At 51.3% G+C, this 16,534-nt stretch overlaps 1 protein-coding gene and 1 long non-coding RNA gene across 4 annotated transcripts in view; both read left to right on the top strand.

Moving 5' to 3' along the window:
- The window catches only part of MGAT5B (alpha-1,6-mannosylglycoprotein 6-beta-N-acetylglucosaminyltransferase B), a 55,553-nt gene extending 53,779 nt beyond the window's left edge, over positions 1-1,774 (top strand). For both annotated transcript variants that reach the window (XM_052688146.1, XM_052688148.1), the window contains one exon: positions 256-1,774. In XM_052688146.1, coding sequence (XP_052544106.1) covers positions 256-454 — 199 coding nt within the window. In that variant the 3' untranslated portion in view covers positions 455-1,774. The remainder of the gene's footprint in view (positions 1-255) is intronic.
- Positions 1,775-11,630: 9,856 nt separating this feature from the next.
- On the top strand, positions 11,631-15,842 carry LOC128083054 (uncharacterized). Of its 2 annotated transcripts, none has more exons than XR_008207940.1 (3): positions 11,631-11,732; positions 12,639-12,747; positions 13,248-15,842. It is a non-coding gene; the product is annotated as an uncharacterized LOC128083054 (long non-coding RNA). The 2 variants fall into 2 exon arrangements; XR_008207939.1 differs by having other exon boundaries at positions 11,637-11,988.
- Positions 15,843-16,534: the final 692 nt, after the last annotated feature.

The raw sequence follows: 16,534 nt of genomic DNA, 5'->3' as shown, positions 1-16,534 counted from the left end.
CAGACCTCTCTGGGCAGGGTATAACATTCTTAGTGGGGATGTCCGTGGTCCACTCGAGGCTTGGGTTGATTGCATGGAGCTTGGGGTTTGACGTGGAGTCAAAGGGTGCCAAGCACTCACGGATCCTGCATCCAGCAAAGGTCCAACCCAAGGCTTATCACACGGAAAGGCGGGTTGAGCATCACCTTTAGTGAACTACCTGTCAGCCTCCCCGCCCTGGAACAGCAGCCTCCCCACCTTTCTTTTCCTTCCCAGGCTCAGCATCACCTGCGACAGCACCGAGTACGAGATGAACCATCTCTACCCGGCAGTGGCAGAGAACGTTCACGAGTGCTACCTCCAGAAGGAGCCGCTGCTCTTCAGCTGCGCGGGGCACAACACCAAGTACCGGCGCCTCTGCCCCTGCCGCGACTACCGCCAGGGCCAGGTGGCTCTGTGCAGGGACTGCTTGTGACTCGGCCCCGTGGCGGTGACGCACCGTGTGCCGCCGGTGGCTTTATCTCAAAGCTCGTGCAATAGCTGGGGAGGCAGGACGGGATGCGTGCCGAGCCGGGGGTGCTGGGCTGCAAAAAGCCACGTCCCGATGGTCGGTTCCATTTTCCTCTTGAGGCGCATCGTCCGTCCGCATCCGAACCCATCTGGACCGCGTTGGTGCTGGGATGGGGGTGGCGGGGAGAGGAGCTGGAGGGGATCACCCTTCCCTTCTTCCATCCACGGGATGAGCCACCAGCAGACTGCAGTTTCAGGGTTTTCATTCTCTTGAAGCATCCGAGGTTGTTTTATTTATTTGTTTTCTATCCCCCTCCTTCTCTCCTTTCCTCCCCCCCCTTCCCAGAATGAGTGGTGAATTAAAAGGGAACAAAAAACACCCAGCCCTTCTTGTGAGGAGTTATTGGGCTGTGCTGGGGGACCCTTCCTTGGCCGGGGAGGGCAAAACCTGAGGGCAGAGGCTGCAATGGGTGCAAGCAGCAGAGGCTTGGTCTGCAGCACAAGGCTGGGGCTGAGCAGTTCTGCGTGCGGCTGCAGAGGGATGCTGGGCTCAGGGCTGTGCAGGGTGCTGTGCACCATTGTGTAGGTGGTGGCACGGTGCTTCTCCTTGTTTGAGGCAGGAGGAGGTGCTGCAGCAGCTGGTATGTTACTGGCATGGAGTGAAGGTGGGGGCAGATTTAAGGCATAGCAACTGCAGCAGAAACATTGTGCCTGCATCCCCCCAGCGCTGCAGCCCCTGCCTTCCCAACCAGCTGAAAGAAAAGGTGAGCTCCAGGCCAAGAGCTCCAGGCAGCAGCTTCACTTCTTTAGCTTCTCTTTAAGCTCATAATCTTTTAGAGAACTGTTTGATGCTTCTTGTGATTCCTTTCCTGGCTTAGTGGGACCTATGGTGAGCAGGCTGGTTGGGTTTGGGAGGTTCTCATGGAGCGGTGCTGCAGGATCAGTGCTCAGCCCTCCTGCTGCTCAGGAGTGGGCTGCACAGCTGCGAGCTGCAGACGGGGCACTTGTACCATGCATGGAATAACCCCTCATCCCAGCCTGACGGTGTCATCTGGGAGCACTGTCCCCACCTGGCTCCGGGTGATGGAGCAGGGGTTCGGCAGGATGAATGGAGCCCCATTTTGGCACCAGGCTGCTCTTGCTGTCCCCCAGCCCAGAGCCAGTGCTGTTATCCAGGAGCCATTTGTCACCTTCAGTGCAACGCTGTGCAGGCAGCTTCCAAACAGCCGGTGACGCCGACAAGGGAAAGGATTGATTAAGTAATTTGTGTGTCTTGCAGCAGGCGTGTGTGTAAATAAAAGCTGTGGAAGCCTCTCTTTGCAGAGATGAACACCACCAATCCTTTGTGCCTTTCCCTGGCACTTTTCATTTGGTAGTGCATTGGCATCAGGGAGGTCACCATCCCTGGAGGTGTTCCAGCACCGTGGAGATGTGGCACTGAAGGATGTGGTCAGTGGGCATGGTGGGGAGGGTTTGGGGTTGGGCTGGAGGATGTTATTGGTCTTTCCAACCTCAAAGATTTAATGATTCTGATTCTATCTTGGTGCTAAAGCAGCTGCTTGCCCACACTACAGCAGGGCTGGGGCAGCACAGGCCAGGCACTGGGGACATGGCAAGAAGCACACTCCCAGTCATTCAGCCCCCAGTGCCACAAGGACCAAACAAAACCTGCTTTATCCCAAGAACAGGATCCCATAGCTGGCTCCGGACAACTCTCAAGGCAGCAACTACAGTCCAGCAGCCAGGTGCCATCAGCCCCTGTTACCACTGTCACGGCTGTTCTCTACAAGCTAAAATAGGAGCTGGCTCACTCACTCTGGTTGCTGTCACCGTAAATAGTGACGTGATGGGGAGCTGGTGTGATCCAGGGGTCCACATTCAGATGATGGTTGCAGCAGTGCTCTGGGTTATCCAGCATCCTGGGCAGCACTTCTGTCCATCAGGATGGGAGACCTGAGCATGACGCAGGCATTAATTTCATGTTTTATCACATAGGAACATGGAAGAGATGCAGAGGGAAGCTGAAGCGCTGCCATGTGAAAGAGATTCTAATTACCACGGCTAATTATCAAGCATAAATTCCCAGCAGGGAGGTGCAGGTGGGGGGAAAAGAAAAACTGTCAGGAGAGAGAATAAAATCAAACAATTGGAAATGCCACGGGGAGATGTCAGTGTGGCCCTGGTGCCTGGGGATGGGTCTGCTCACCCTAAATGTGGTGGCAGGGTGGCTTTGGGGTGCTGTGATTTACCTGCAGAGGAGCTGCAGGCACCTCTTCCCATACAGTGGGCTACTGGGCTTTGTGAGGAGCTTTGGGTTTTGCCCAAATTGCCCAGGTTTTTGCCAAAATGGGTGCCAGGGACAGTTTTTGGGATGAGGTGCCCCCAAGCAGCGTACCGCTGTTGGCCCAGCAGCACGTCCTACCAATGCCCAGCTGCATGGAGCAGCCGTCTGGGCTGTCAGTCACCCCAGGATGGAGGGAATAGGGCTGCTCCATTTATCAGGGGCTTTATTAGGAAATTGTTAAGCAGCTTTTCCCTCCCAATCCCCCGCTTATCAGCAGCCAGGTGAAACGGCAAATTGCATCCCGGTGTGGACAGTCCGGGGAAGAGAAGCCCATTTATTTCCCCTTACGGGTTTATCGCTAGATCAAGGAGCTGCTGAAGATGTAAGCAGCGTTGTTTATTTCCCCAGGTGATGGATTCAGCTGCCACGCAGCTCCGTTAAGCACGGCACGCCGCCTGACAGTGATGCCTAATGGACCCGCGCTCTGCGCTGCTGGCTCGTGTCTTTCAAGGTCTTGCTTTAATTGAGTCCTGTCTCCCCCGTGTCGAGCCTTTTTTTTTCTTTTTGGGAGGCCTTTCTTATGATGTTCCCCCCCCCTTTAGAAAGACTTCCCAAAATACACCAATGCATTGGATCTCCTCTCTCCTTGCCTCACCCTTCGGCAAAGCAGAGCCCTGGGGGAAGTTAACAAATTGAACATCTGTCCTCAGAGCAACTGAGTGAAAAGAGCAATGCAATCCATGGCTTTTTTTTTCCCTTTCTTTCCTTTTCTTTTTCATTTTCTTTTTCTTTTTTTTCTTTTTGGCAGAGTTTGTGGAGGGGGAGAAAAGCCCTTCTAAAGCTGAGTGTTCCCTTTCTTATCAGGTGGAGCCATCCTTCCCAATGACACCCATTGTGGCTCGTTAATGGAAAGCCATTAAAACTCTGGATCAATGTTTTCTCAGGAGAGATAGGGCTCTATTCAATGCCATTTCCCAGGAAAGCAAAGAAATACCAATGATCCACGGGCAAAAAGGAGCAGAATCTCTGAGGATGCAGCTTCTGCCCCAGCACTATGTGGGGGATGGAGTGTCCCCAGCCGTGGGACCAAATTGTTTGGAAAGGGGGAGAAATTAAAGGGAGGTCCTTATTTTCAGCTCCTATTTGGAAAGAGAGCGACCAGATCTCTCAGAATTTCTGTAAATACAAGCCAGAAAGCAGGAAACTGCAATCTGCCCTAATTTAGTTCCTTTCATCTGAGGATTCAAGGCATCCAACAGCATCTCTAAGAAACAAGTAGGGGCTTTGCAGCTTGCATGGAAGTGCAGTCAGTTGGGGTTTTGCTTTGCTGAGCATTGCATTGCAGCTCTCCCCCATCTGATCTGCTCCTGACTTCCCACCCCATGTCCTTGTTTCCTCCTGAAGGTGATGTCCATGCTCTTTGCCACAGTGCATCTGGCTCAGCCTCACCGAGCGTGGGGGGTTGTTGATTTAATCCATTAATTGCAGGAATTAATTTTCATGAGATGTTGAGGAAAGTAATAGGAAGAGCTGCAGGCTTCTTGCTGGGCGCGGGGTGGAGGGAGAGGTGCCTGATTGCCACTGGGGCATCGTTTCTGTATTCACAGCCACCAAAAGCAGTGCTAATGGACAAGCCTCACCCAAAGTGCCCCGTGCCCTCTTGGTGGTGTGAGGGCTGGGGAGCAACAGGTTGGTAAGAGAAATCTGGGAGGCAAGAGATTTCCACGCTTAATTAACTTCTCAAATTAATCCCAATTAGAAACTCTTAATTGGGATGATGGCTGTTAATCATCTTTTCACCCCAAGCAACAGCCTCACTATCTTAACTTCATCATGAAATCCGAGGGCATGGAGCTGTGCAGCCTGAGCACAAGCAAAGCCCCATAGGATTTTGGGTCCCATTGCAGGGTCTGAACCCATCCATGGTGGGGGACTGGTGGGGATGGGGAGCACGGCCCCCATGGCCCAATATCACCACTGCTTTGGCTGTAGCAGCCCAGAAGAGAAAGGTGCTGCCCTGGGTGAGCACACACTGCACTCCAGCATCTCCTCCCAGGGCTGGCACCATGGGAGGGCTGGTATAAGTGCTGCTAAATGGGAGAATAAGATCTCAAGGGGCCCAGTGATGCTGGCATTTCCCTGTTGGTGATTGGCTCAGAATCCTCAGCAGGACAGTAGAATAAAATTCATCTGCATCTGCCATGCATCATTTTTACAAATCTCTTCTCCTTCTCCGAGCAGAAGGATGCTGTGCAACATGGCATGGAGAGAGAGCTGAGTATCCACACACCTGTCAGCAGCAGGAAGGCGCTGGGGAGGGGTGTGAGGGGGTGGCAGCAGGAGGGAAGATTGGTGCTGTGTCCTGATGGGTTAGGAGAGCATCCAGCCCCTGTGTGGGCAGCAGGATCATGTCCACGTCCAACCGCTCGGCCAGATGCAGGAGTTGCACTGTTTGCTGCTGGGGGAGTTGGGGGGATGCTCTCCATCAGGGGGAGCTGCTATGGGAACCCCTGTGAACCCCCCAGTGCTGTAGATGGGGAGGGGGAAGCCTTGTTGCCATGGGAATTGGTGAGCCAGTATAGAGCCTGCTGCCATGGGAACCGGTGGGGGACTGCATGGGACCATCCCATGGGGCTGTCCCTATGATGGGGACGGTGTGCGGGGTCCCTGCAGCGTGGGACTGGTGAGATGCAGGGCTGCTGAGCCCTGCTGCGTCCTTCGAACAGGCTCTGTGGGGGGCACAAACCCCAAAGTGGGGAACTGAGCATCCCAACCTGTAAGAGCACGCGCTGGTGGGGAGTAGAGCCAAGGGATGTCTCTGGTGCTCAGCAATGCAAATTGTGCAGAACGATGAACTGAGGGCAGAAATGTGGCACGAACTGCTGCCAAAGGGACACCCAGCAGTGCTGGGGAAGCAGTGGGGCTGAGCTGCAAATAGCACTGAGTGGCTCTTCCTCCCCACCCAGAGCCATAGCACATCTCCTGTTTGGGCTTCGTGGCTGTTTGCCTTCCCAGAATATCTCTGAGGGATGCTGGAAGCCATCGTCTCCATCAGGATGTCCTCATGCTGACACGTCCCCATTTCTGCAGGGCTGGGGATGCTCGCAAATCCTGAGCCTCAGCATCTCTGCTTGTGATGGGATAAAGCAGGAGGGAAGGGAGGGCTGGGAGCACGCAGGACATCATGGGGAGAGGAGGAAGTTCCTGTGCCATGCCAACAACCTTGAGATGCCCTTTAATTTTTAATGTTCCAATAAAACAGTAATTACAAACACTGCAATTTGAGTTTTCGAGTAGAAAGTATTAACATCCCAGGGTTTAATTATTCAAGAGAAAATAATGAAAGGAGGGCTGGATGCTGCTAACTGTCTCAGCTGCTCCTTGTGGGACTGGCATTGATCCCTTTGCAGGGAGCAGAGCTGGGGATGATGGAGCTCAACCCCTGCCAAGGGCTGCAGGCTGGGGACAGTGATGTGTTGCTGTCCTTTAGGGTATATGTGGGGAAACTGAGGCATGGTGAGGCTGCAGAATGTTTTATGGGGCTACAGGGGAAGCTGAATTGGGGCTTTCTCTCAGTGCACATAGGTCTGTTAGACCTGCAGCCTTAGCTGTGTTCTGAATTCCCTGGGAAGATTTCAGTCTCACTTTTAATTACTCTGACGCAGGGCAGCGTGGTTCAGAAGTACCTTTACAGAGGAATGGGGCTATTGAGGTTGAAAGTGCTTTCAGAGCTGTTTAAATATAGCAAAAAAAAGTTGGCATCTTGGCAAAGCACATGGATCAGGGCTGTCATCTCCTCCCTGGTGTCACCTCATGGCTATGGGACCCAATGGGACAGCAACAGGAGGGCTAACTCATGCCCCATGCTATAGGGGGCATTGCTGGGGGCAAGGCAGGCTTTCACCAACTGACATCCCCTAAGGGCTCCGGGAAAAGCAAGTTTGGTTGGGAAAGCAAGTTGCTGCTGCTACTCAGAGCTGATTTGGACAATTTCATTAAGAAGGAAACCTGCCTGCAGCAAGACAGTGAGGAAATAGCAGCAGGCAGGGCTCCTTACGAAGAGGGAAAGGGAACTGTCAGTGTGGTGGGGCTGTGTGGCAGTGGGATGCTGCTGGGCCTGGTGGGGATGAGGGCAGACATTTCTCCTTCCTGTATCTTAGGCAGAGCATCAGCAGTTCCTGGATGGGACCGGCTCTCCTCTGAGTTCTGTCAGCTGAGCAGGAAATACCTCCCATGTGGCTTATATGTGGAGCATGGATGAGACAAGGCACCTCATTTAAAGGACTTGATTCATCTGTTCTGACACTGCTGGCCCAGGTGAGACCTTGATGGCTGTGCAGGGAGACCGCGTGGATCTCCGCTGTGAATCATTCGGGGCATTTTATTTAGGGCTTATCTTTGATTTCACTTTAGTAGATTATAGAGACAAAAAGTCATCCCACGGCTCCTTATTCCAGAAACCTGCCCAAGTGGGGTAATTGGAAGCTGTCAAGATGATTTTCCACTTTTGCAAAATAATCCCTCAGAAGTGACCTAGATTTTGTGAGGCTTGCCGAGAGCAGGGTGTCAGAGCAGGAGATGGGGCTGGGAAATCTGGTTTTTCTTTTAGATTTACACCTGCACCTTGCCCTGCTCCTGTGGGATCCATTGGAGAGCTGTGGATGTTTTAGTGGGAGGTGGAGGCATGTCCCCATGTGGGAGGAAATGGGAACAGAGCAACAGGACTCCAGAAACTCTCCCCATAGCTTCTGGGATGAAGGATTTTCCCTTTGAGTGGAACTGGATGATGGTGGTGTCCATGACAGTGCAGGGACTTCAGCTGTGAGCTCAGCCATTGCAGAAACACGTGCTTTGCTTGATCCTCTGTGCGCAACGGCACAGCTTGACCCAGGAGCCTGGGTCCTGTGGGTGCATGGAGGAAAAAAGCACAGCCATAAGGATTTGTTCAGTGAGTGTCAGGAAGATGTTGCAGGGTGCAGTGAAGCCATGCAACGTGCCATGCTGCTGCCCACCCGAGCATGGCCAGGTCGTGCTCCCCAGGCAGGAGATGGAGCTCTGCCTCCAACCAAACAACACCCAGCGTGCAGCCAGGGTTTCGCTCCATGCTGCTGCAATGCAAGCAGTCAACTTGCAAAGACAGGGATGGGAAGAGAGAAAGCGGTCGGGTGAAAGCACGGCCTTTGCCAGCACTGCTTCTATTTATGTTTCCACTGGGTCAACAATAATCCCCCCACAGCTACAAGCACATAAAAATTGATTCTTTTGTGAAGAGGTTGATGGATTCGTTGGTCAGGGCACTCGCTCTGATCCCGCTGCCCTCTGGACAGCGCTGAAATTTATGAAGATGCTGTGCATTCCTTTGCAGAGGGCTGAATAGCTTCTGGAAAAGAGAGCAAATGCTTTTAGCTCAGGTCCTGGGCTCAAGCCAGACCTGAGGTGCTCATAGTGGAAATGCTGTCACAGCTTGATGCACTGACTGAGCACCTGGTGGAAAGACAGGGACAACCCAGGGGAGCTCAGGTGCACGCAATGCCAGGATCCACCCCTTCCCAGCCTTCATTTAAGGACTGGCAGTGGAGGTGAGGGTATCTTGCTGAAGATCTCTGCATACCTGAGGTCTTCTGAAGGTAAGCAGCTTTTTTTCCTTTATTTCCATATCTACAGCTGTTGCATTTGAGCAAATCCTCACTTGCTGCAGCCTAGGCCCTTGCTGCTCTGCTGTCATTGCTGTGCTGTCCATTATGTTACAGTGCTGCTATAAATAAGGGCAGAGCTCCATCCCGTGAAGTTGTTAGCCTCCTCTGGCCAGGGGGGAGTGGGTTTTGCTTTGCTGTGTGGCTCATGGTCCTGTGAGTGTCCTTACACTGCTTGGAACTGCTTTGTCTTCAACAAGTGGTAGGAAGCTGCCCAACAAGGCCCACATATTTTTTTTCAGCTTTATCCTTAGTGCTACTAAATCCTCAGTGTTATGGGATTGGAGAAGTTTGCAGGGCAGCAGCAGTGGGGGTTGTGTACAAGCCATCATATCCCAGTGAGTAGTTTGTGCCCTTTCCATCTCCCTTCCAGCTAAGGAAGCAGCCTAGGTGTGCTCCAAAGCCATTTATTTAAGTCCAGCCCTCTATCTCTATCACACTGAGTGCATTGCACAAAGTGCTGCCCTACAAAGGGATGCGGGTTGGAGAGGGATGGGCTATGGAGATATGCCAGCAGAACCAACCTGGGGCTTTCTAACAATTGTGTTTGCATTGAACAAAGGCTTTTAAAAGCCTTTCAGAAAGCAGCAGGCTCCTTCTGTGTAATGCAGTGGGTTTTATTACAAAACAGGGATGTGCAGAATTGCTGGCTGCGGTGCTCAGGAAGCACTCAAGGCTCACCCTCTCTGAATTTCTCTGAATTCTCTCAATGTTTCTCTAAATTGCAGAGTGAAATGGGAAACCAGCGAGCTTGGGCATAGGTAGCATTGTTTGGAAGTGTGGCTGGGAAATATCAGTGCTGTTATGGTGGAGGTGCTGCTGCCTGGCGCGGGCACAGCCCCATGATATCTCTGGCATGGGATGGGGTCCTTCCCAATCCACCTGGACCCCATGTGAATGAAAGCAGTTTTCTCCATCCCTTCCTTGACCCAAACCAGAAGGCCTTTGGATGGGCCCCTTCCCACAGCCCTGCACTGCTGAGCAGAAATCCCACACAAGTCCCAAGGAATAAAGCCACGAACCCAGTTGGGTTTGGTCGATGTCAGATCCAAACTGGTGGTGCCCTCTCTGGTTCTCAGCGCACCCCATCACCAAAAGCCTAATGTGTTCATTTGCCATTGGGATGCAGCTCTGTGCTCCCTTCCAGATGGCTCTTGGTGGCACTTTAACCTCCTCCTCCTTTCTCCAAGCAGGCACACAGATGGGCTGTGCTCTCCTTCACCTCCTGCCCCAGCTCCCCATGCTATAGCTGCCAGATGGCAGTGAGCAGAGGCTGCTGTGCACAGTGCTGCTGCCAGCATGCTATGACCACTCAGCCACACATGGAGGGAATGCTATTTCCCATCCATCTCGAGTGCTTGGTGTCATCTGGCATGGCAGCTCACAGAGCTGGGCAAGTTGCTTGAGATGCTGCCTGGATCAGCTCTGCCCTTTGTCATCAGAAAATCATGATAAAAAGTTCCAAATCGAAAGCAATAGGGTTGTGTGAGTGCACAGCAGGGTGCTCATGTGCAAGGTGGATTCTTTTATTCCCCATCTTCTGCTCTTTTGTATCTTTGGATGGGTTTTGAAAGCAAGCTGGTAGATTCAGGCACTGGGTTTCCTAATGGGAAATGTTATTGTGTGGTGGTGCCAAACTTACTCCTGCTGCCTGGGACAAGCCACAGGACACTGAAATCCATGTCCTAGGGTTCTGCTTTTTAGAATTGTAGAACACCTTGTGTTGGAAGGGACCCAAAAGGAGCATCAGGTCCAGCCCCTGGCCCCACACAGCAGCACCCAAACCCTATGGTTGGGAGCAGGGTCCCAGCACTCCCTCAGCTCCAGCAGCTCAGAGCTGTGCCTGCTGCCTTGGTCTGTGCCTGCTGCCCTTGGGGCAGAGCCCTTCCCAGATGCAGCTTCATGCGTTCCCTCATTGTTAGCTTTGTACGTCCAGGACATGCAGCACAGAACAATGATGGGATGGCAGAGCTTCCTGCTTCCTTGCAGCTCAGTTCTCACCTCTCACTGCGGAGGTCTGGGGGGAGACCCACAGTGGGTGGGAAAACAAAATAGTGGTGATGTCAAAAGCAAAAGTTGAGTCTGCTGTGCTGATTTCCCAGGTGAGATCTCTGCCAACATTTAGGAAGGATAAATGGGGCGAATGCATTAATTAGAGGCATGCCAGCTCCAGCTGGATCCTGAGTGGAATGATGGAGGGGCTGAGGTGGGAATTGAGTAATGAAGGATTAAAAAGGAATCAGATCAGTAAATAAAAGCAAAGGCATGAATATCTGCCAACAGGTCTAAAGACAGCAGATCTCACAAAAAGAGTTATTTGCTGGCTGCTTTGGAGAGATGTCCAGGTACCCGTAGCTCCAACACATCCCATTACCCATGGGGGTGCTGCTGGCTCAATTCAAGCCCATCTGTAAGAAAAAGCCAGGAAACCCAGTTATAAGGTGGCAGGAGAAAAGCAGACCCCACATATGTGTGGCTCTGCCCTATTCATCACATTGTCACCTGTCCCCTGGCTTCTCCTGGACTCCAGCAGCCGGGCAGAGGTGTAATGTCCGTGCAGGATCCGGCCCTGAGCTGGCTGCCGTGCTGCCTCTCTTTCCAGTTGCCATAGGAACAGACAAAGGCCTCTAAAGCATCACGGTGGGGTGCACGTCTAGGTCATGCTGTGGAGCAGGCAACCATTTTATAGTGATAATAAATTCAGGGAATTGGGAATTTGGCCGAAGTAGCGCGTGAGAAAAGGACTTGAAAAGGCAGAATGGAGATAAATGAACGAAAATAATTTTATGACAAATGACCATAGTATGTGCCAGACCTAGACGAAATCCCTCTCTGGAGTACAGTCAAGAGGGTGTGGGAACACAGACTGTAAGGAATGATTTGTCCTCAAAGCATGAAGATAGAAAGGCAAAGGCAGTGCCTTAAAGTGTTTAGGGACTGTTGGATTTCAAAACCCTCATTACCTTCAGTCCCTGTGACACCTGGATGAGAATTGTTGCTAGCCAAAAATTTACTGTCCTGCTATTTGCATGCTGGAGTTGGCCGAGAGAGGCAGCCTGCTGAAGGTCTGGGTGCTCTCTGTGAGTTCTGGGCATATTTTGGGTGGGCTGGTGCTGGGCAGGGCTGGCGGAAGGCTGCTTTCAGGAGCACTCATCCACGTGTTCGTGTTCTCCTGCACGGTGTGGAGATGTTCCTCATCAGCACAGGTGGTCTTCATTCATTGCCAAACCTATGCAGCAACTTCCCTGCTTGGTTTCCTACATCAGGTGAAGCAAAAGCAAACTGTTTGCTGAAATGTTCTTCACCACCAGCTCAGAGCATCACCCTTCTGGACTCCCTCTGCTCCAACAGCAGCTTCCTTGGGTTTCTTTAGCAAGAGTTTGCAAGCAGGAGAACATGCTGGCAGCAGTGTGGGAGCTGATGGCAGTGGTTCTCCAGCGCTGGCATCCCTTCGCTGCAGTGTCCTTGCATGCCCTAATGTCTTTTTAGGGCATGAAAAATGGGTGAAACCATGCACATTAGGTAATCTTTGTGTTTTCCCAACCCTGGGAGTGCTAATGAGGGTGGCTGGGCTGTGGATCCATTCAGATTCACTGCTGGCACGGCACAGCACGATTAACAAAGCCTGCCTGTCTCCCTCCCGAAACCCCGTTCTGTCCTTCCTCTAATTGCAGCGGGGGTTTGCAGCGTGCTTTAAATCGCCGTGTCCTGTTGGCTCCGAGAAGCAGAATTTCTCACGCTGATTTAATCACCTCATTATGTCAAACAAGTTAGAGTTATTTTGAGGCTGGCTAATAGGTGCCAATTTATACCCCTTGGCAGCATGGGGCTGCACTTAGCCTTAGCACTTGTTTATTGTCGAGACAAAGGAAGCCTGGAGCTGGCTGCTTTCTGGTGTAGACAAAGCTCACCCGGGACCCAGGACATCTGTTGCTGGTGCTTTGCAAACACGCTTCTGCTACGGCTTTCTTTCTGATCGTTCCCTATTTGGTTTAACAAGGAGATGGTGGAAATAGCTGAGCACTGAGTGTGGGCATCGCAGGCTGCTGGGACGTGAGGTGATACCTCTGCTGGGAGCAGGAGGATGGTGGTGTCTGAGGCGGAGGATGAAGGGCTGGCTTGCAGAAGGCTGGGATAATCTCCTTGCTGCTAGCTTGTGCAATGCTTTTTAGGTTGAGCCATCTTCCAAGGCTTTGGGCTCATAGGAAAGAAGGATTTTTACCTCAGCATCCTTGGTTTCACCCATTTTCCCACTGAAGCATCACTCCACAGGCTGCTGAGGTTGGTTGAGTTTGATCCCAGTCCTTTTCTTTCCTCCCTTCTTCCTCCCAGCTCAGATTTGGGCATTTTTCTCAAGCAACAAACTGGAAAGGGCAAATGTGGCAAACCCCCAGCAGGGCTGCTTTCCTCCAACTAACTGTGCAGTGGAGAGGTTTCAAGCAACTGAGACCCAGCAATCACCCTTGAGCTAATCCTATCCTGGGGATTCCCTCTGCATGAGCTGCAGATCCCCAGGCATCATCCTGCTCCATCCAAAAGGACAATTGCTGGGGGCAGCTCAAAAGTTGGAGGAAGAGTTCGAGGTGCTGCTGCTCAGGGCTGGGTGGGATGCTGTTGCAGCACTGCCTCCATCATTGCACTGAGGGATGGGAGGTTTGGATGGGATGATATTTGGACCAGACGATCTTAGAGGTCTCTTCCTACATTAATGATTCTGTGATTCTGCAGTTCTATGACCCTGAGCTGATGCTTTGTTTTTCTGCCATGGTCCAAATGGAAAGGAATGCTGACCATCATAAGGTTTGTGGGAATGCAATGCTGGGGAACCCGATGATGGGGCACCAAGGCAGGGCTGTGGCAGTAGCAGAGATGCGCCCTCCCCTCAGCTGCCAAACAGAGCCAGCAGCAGCCGGACCTGTCAGCCACCAGCAGCAGATGTTTTCCTCCCACAGCCAGGCTAATGATTGGCAGATGTTGCTCCCAGAGGAAACAAGGATATTTTCAGCATCTCTCTCTAACAAGGGCTCAGATGGAGCCCCTGGGCAGCAGAGACTGCCTCTTGCTCAGACCCAGCACTCTGCAAATTCCCTTTTCCATCTCGCTCCATCAGCTCTTGGAGGGTTCAAAGCCACCGGGGCTGGGAACTTTGTGCAATGCCTTGCAGCACTTCCTTTCCATGGGATGGGGAAGGAATGAGTCTGCTCTGCTCCAGGTTTTGCTTTGTTCTTGACAGCATCTCCAGCTGCACATGAAGTCCGCTGCTATTTCGAGGTCCCTCTCCTTCCCCTCCATCCCCAGGGGCTTCGAGCTGAGCAGCAGAATAGAAAACGACAGATTATTGCTGCATCTCGCTGAGCCTCTGTCTTGCACGTAAAAGATGGTCCGTTCTGCTCACAAGCATTTTGAAAGGGAGTCAGCACAGGAAGGAACTGCACTTTTTCCAACCCTTTGTGCTTTTTGCTGCCCTGGTATCTCCCCAGGATGCCGCCTTGGCTGCAGTGCCCCAGGTCCCACTCAAGTCCCACACATCCCCCTGGACATTTCCTATCTATTCCCCGGAGCCTGAGAGCAGCACAAAGAGCTGTGAGCCCTGGTAGCATCCTGCTTGGTCTGCTTACCAGCTCTAATCTTGCTTCTCATTCATACGTCTTATTTGTTCCTCTTGGGTGACAACCATTAATCTGCAGCTGTACTTCTTTTACCCTACACTTGGCAACCTTTTTTTGGCTGAACGGGTGCAAGTTTACTTAGGCAGTTACGCTGCTGGATGTGTATTTACAGGGATTCTTCATTTCTACATTTGATTATGTTGTGTTATAGGGAATGATGCATTTCTTTTTTGTGAGAGTCTTATTAATTTTAGACTCGCAACTCGCGTCGTGGTCCATTTGGACTGAAATTGGTTTTCAATTTAAAACAGCTAAAAACCAGCATCAAAGATGGCTTTTATTAGTTAAATAAAACCATTTAAAACGCGCTAACTACGGAGGAAAATAGAATCCTATCTGAGCAAGCATTTGGAACTGATTTCCTAAACAAGATAAGTGCTCTCTGCAATGAGGGAGCTGAGTTCCTTGTACCAAACTTTCATATTCTGTATGTTTTCAAATGAATGTATTACAGTGGTTTTATTCGCGGGTAGGGAAAGGAGAATGAGGCTTTCCAGTTTTGGCTGGTGGGGCTGAGGTGGTGGGGAATGCCAGTGCAGGTTTTGCACCCAAACATCCCTTTTGCAGGGAGGATCCTGGCAGAAGAGCTGCACACGTAGCACAGCTGCTCTTTGCTTTGTGCAGTGGATTTTCCCTTCCAACCACACAAGCAGAAACCCAACATTACGGTGCAACAGCCACAGCTGGCAGCAGGCAGCCCATCATCTCTCTCAACGTAGAAATTGTTATTATTTGCCTTGCCACAGCACCGAATCCAGTCCATAACTTGTCTCTCTCCCTCCTAGCAAGGGTAATTTTTTCCTATTTGCAGGTCCTATCTGACAGTAATTGGCCACCGCTGCCTGGCTGCTGTTTTCACTTTAACAATACGGCACCAAATAAATGGCCCCGTGTTGCTATCAGTGGTTTTCTGCACGCTGAGTCCGGTGTGGGTCACGTTATCTCGTGAAAATGAATTCTGCAGGCTGCACATAAAGAGGGACAATGCTGCCCTAATAAGAAATGGGAATCATTAGCACCACGCTAATGAAAACGTCCTATCGGTGGGGAAGCTCTCAGCCTTTTTGGAGAGCTTGGGCACATCGAGCTGCGTTCCTAGAAGGCAGCAATGCTGGAGCAGAGTGGGGGAATTATGTGGGTTTTCTAGGGGCTGCAGACCCTCCGAGCTTGGGGACCAAAGGCACCAACGATGCATACCTGTGTGCTTTCAATTCTCTGGCAACTGGCAGCAGTTTAATGTGCATACATCACCAGCGCAATTTTATGAGCTCCGGTCCCACTGGCATCATTTTATTTTTCTTTTTTAAATCCCTTTTCCAGTGTAATTGCTGTTTGTTTTGTCATTTCTCAGTGGACAATTACAGTTCAAAAACAAGAGAGCTTTTGAAGATGGCAAGCGGAGGCTGTGGGCTTCATTAATGTGCCTTTAATACACTATGGAAACACACTTGAACTCACCTGCCCGAGGCCTCAGACGTGGGAATCTGGCTCTGCAAAGCACTGATTATTTGATCTATTTAAAATACTTCCAGTATTAGCCTGGTCTCCTGGATACATTTCAACGTCAGCAGTTTGGGAGGCTGTCATACCTCCTCCAGGCCATTCTGCCATTCTCTAATTTGTAGGAAATGGAGCCTCAGTGTTGGAAATGCCACTGTTTGAACCACCTGGCCTCTTTTTGACACCTACTTGTGACCGATTTGGGAATAAAGCAATAGGAAGACTAGAAAGTTGTTTGATTCAAGCTGCTTCCTCAGGCAAGCAGTTGGGACTGCACTACTGAGCCTGCCAGGCACTTTTTAAATGCTAAATTTGATACCAAAAACAAAAAGCGAGAGAGAGAGGAAAAAAGCCAGTTTCCCAGATAGTTTAGTTTTACTATTTCTACTGTAAGAGAGCATTTGGCCTGATAAATCAAGGGAGCTGTGGTACTCACCACGTGGCCACCCATCCATCCTTGTATTCATCCATCCATCCACCCATTCGTTCATCCATTCATCTGTCTATCAATCCATCCATCCTTCTATCCATCAATCCATCCATGCACTAACCTCTGAGGAGTGGAAACGCCTCCTATCACAGCCCTTCTATTTGTGTTTGGAGTTTGGGCAGGGGACACCCAGTGGACAGTTGCAGCTGAGCTGCAAGACCACCAGGATGGGCAGCACTGCTTTGTTCCTATCGTTGGTTAGGACAAATACGTACATCTGAGGCACGGTTATGTGTTTCATTGCTCATCAAGATGATGTTCCTTCAGCTCATCGTTAGTCAGTATGCGCTATCTATTCAGAGCTGGGAAGCACCTGTGGGCAGCTGGCCTCTGCTGCATCGCATCCTGCTGCATCTGATTGCATTGAACCCACCCTGCTCCATCCCATCCCACTGTGCAGGCTGCTGGG

This window comes from Tympanuchus pallidicinctus, unplaced genomic scaffold (assembly GCF_026119805.1).
Source record: "Tympanuchus pallidicinctus isolate F22 unplaced genomic scaffold, pur_lepc_1.0 scaffold23, whole genome shotgun sequence".
NCBI classification, from domain to species: domain Eukaryota; kingdom Metazoa; phylum Chordata; class Aves; order Galliformes; family Phasianidae; genus Tympanuchus; species Tympanuchus pallidicinctus.
This window is presented reverse-complemented; position numbering and strand designations above follow the sequence as displayed.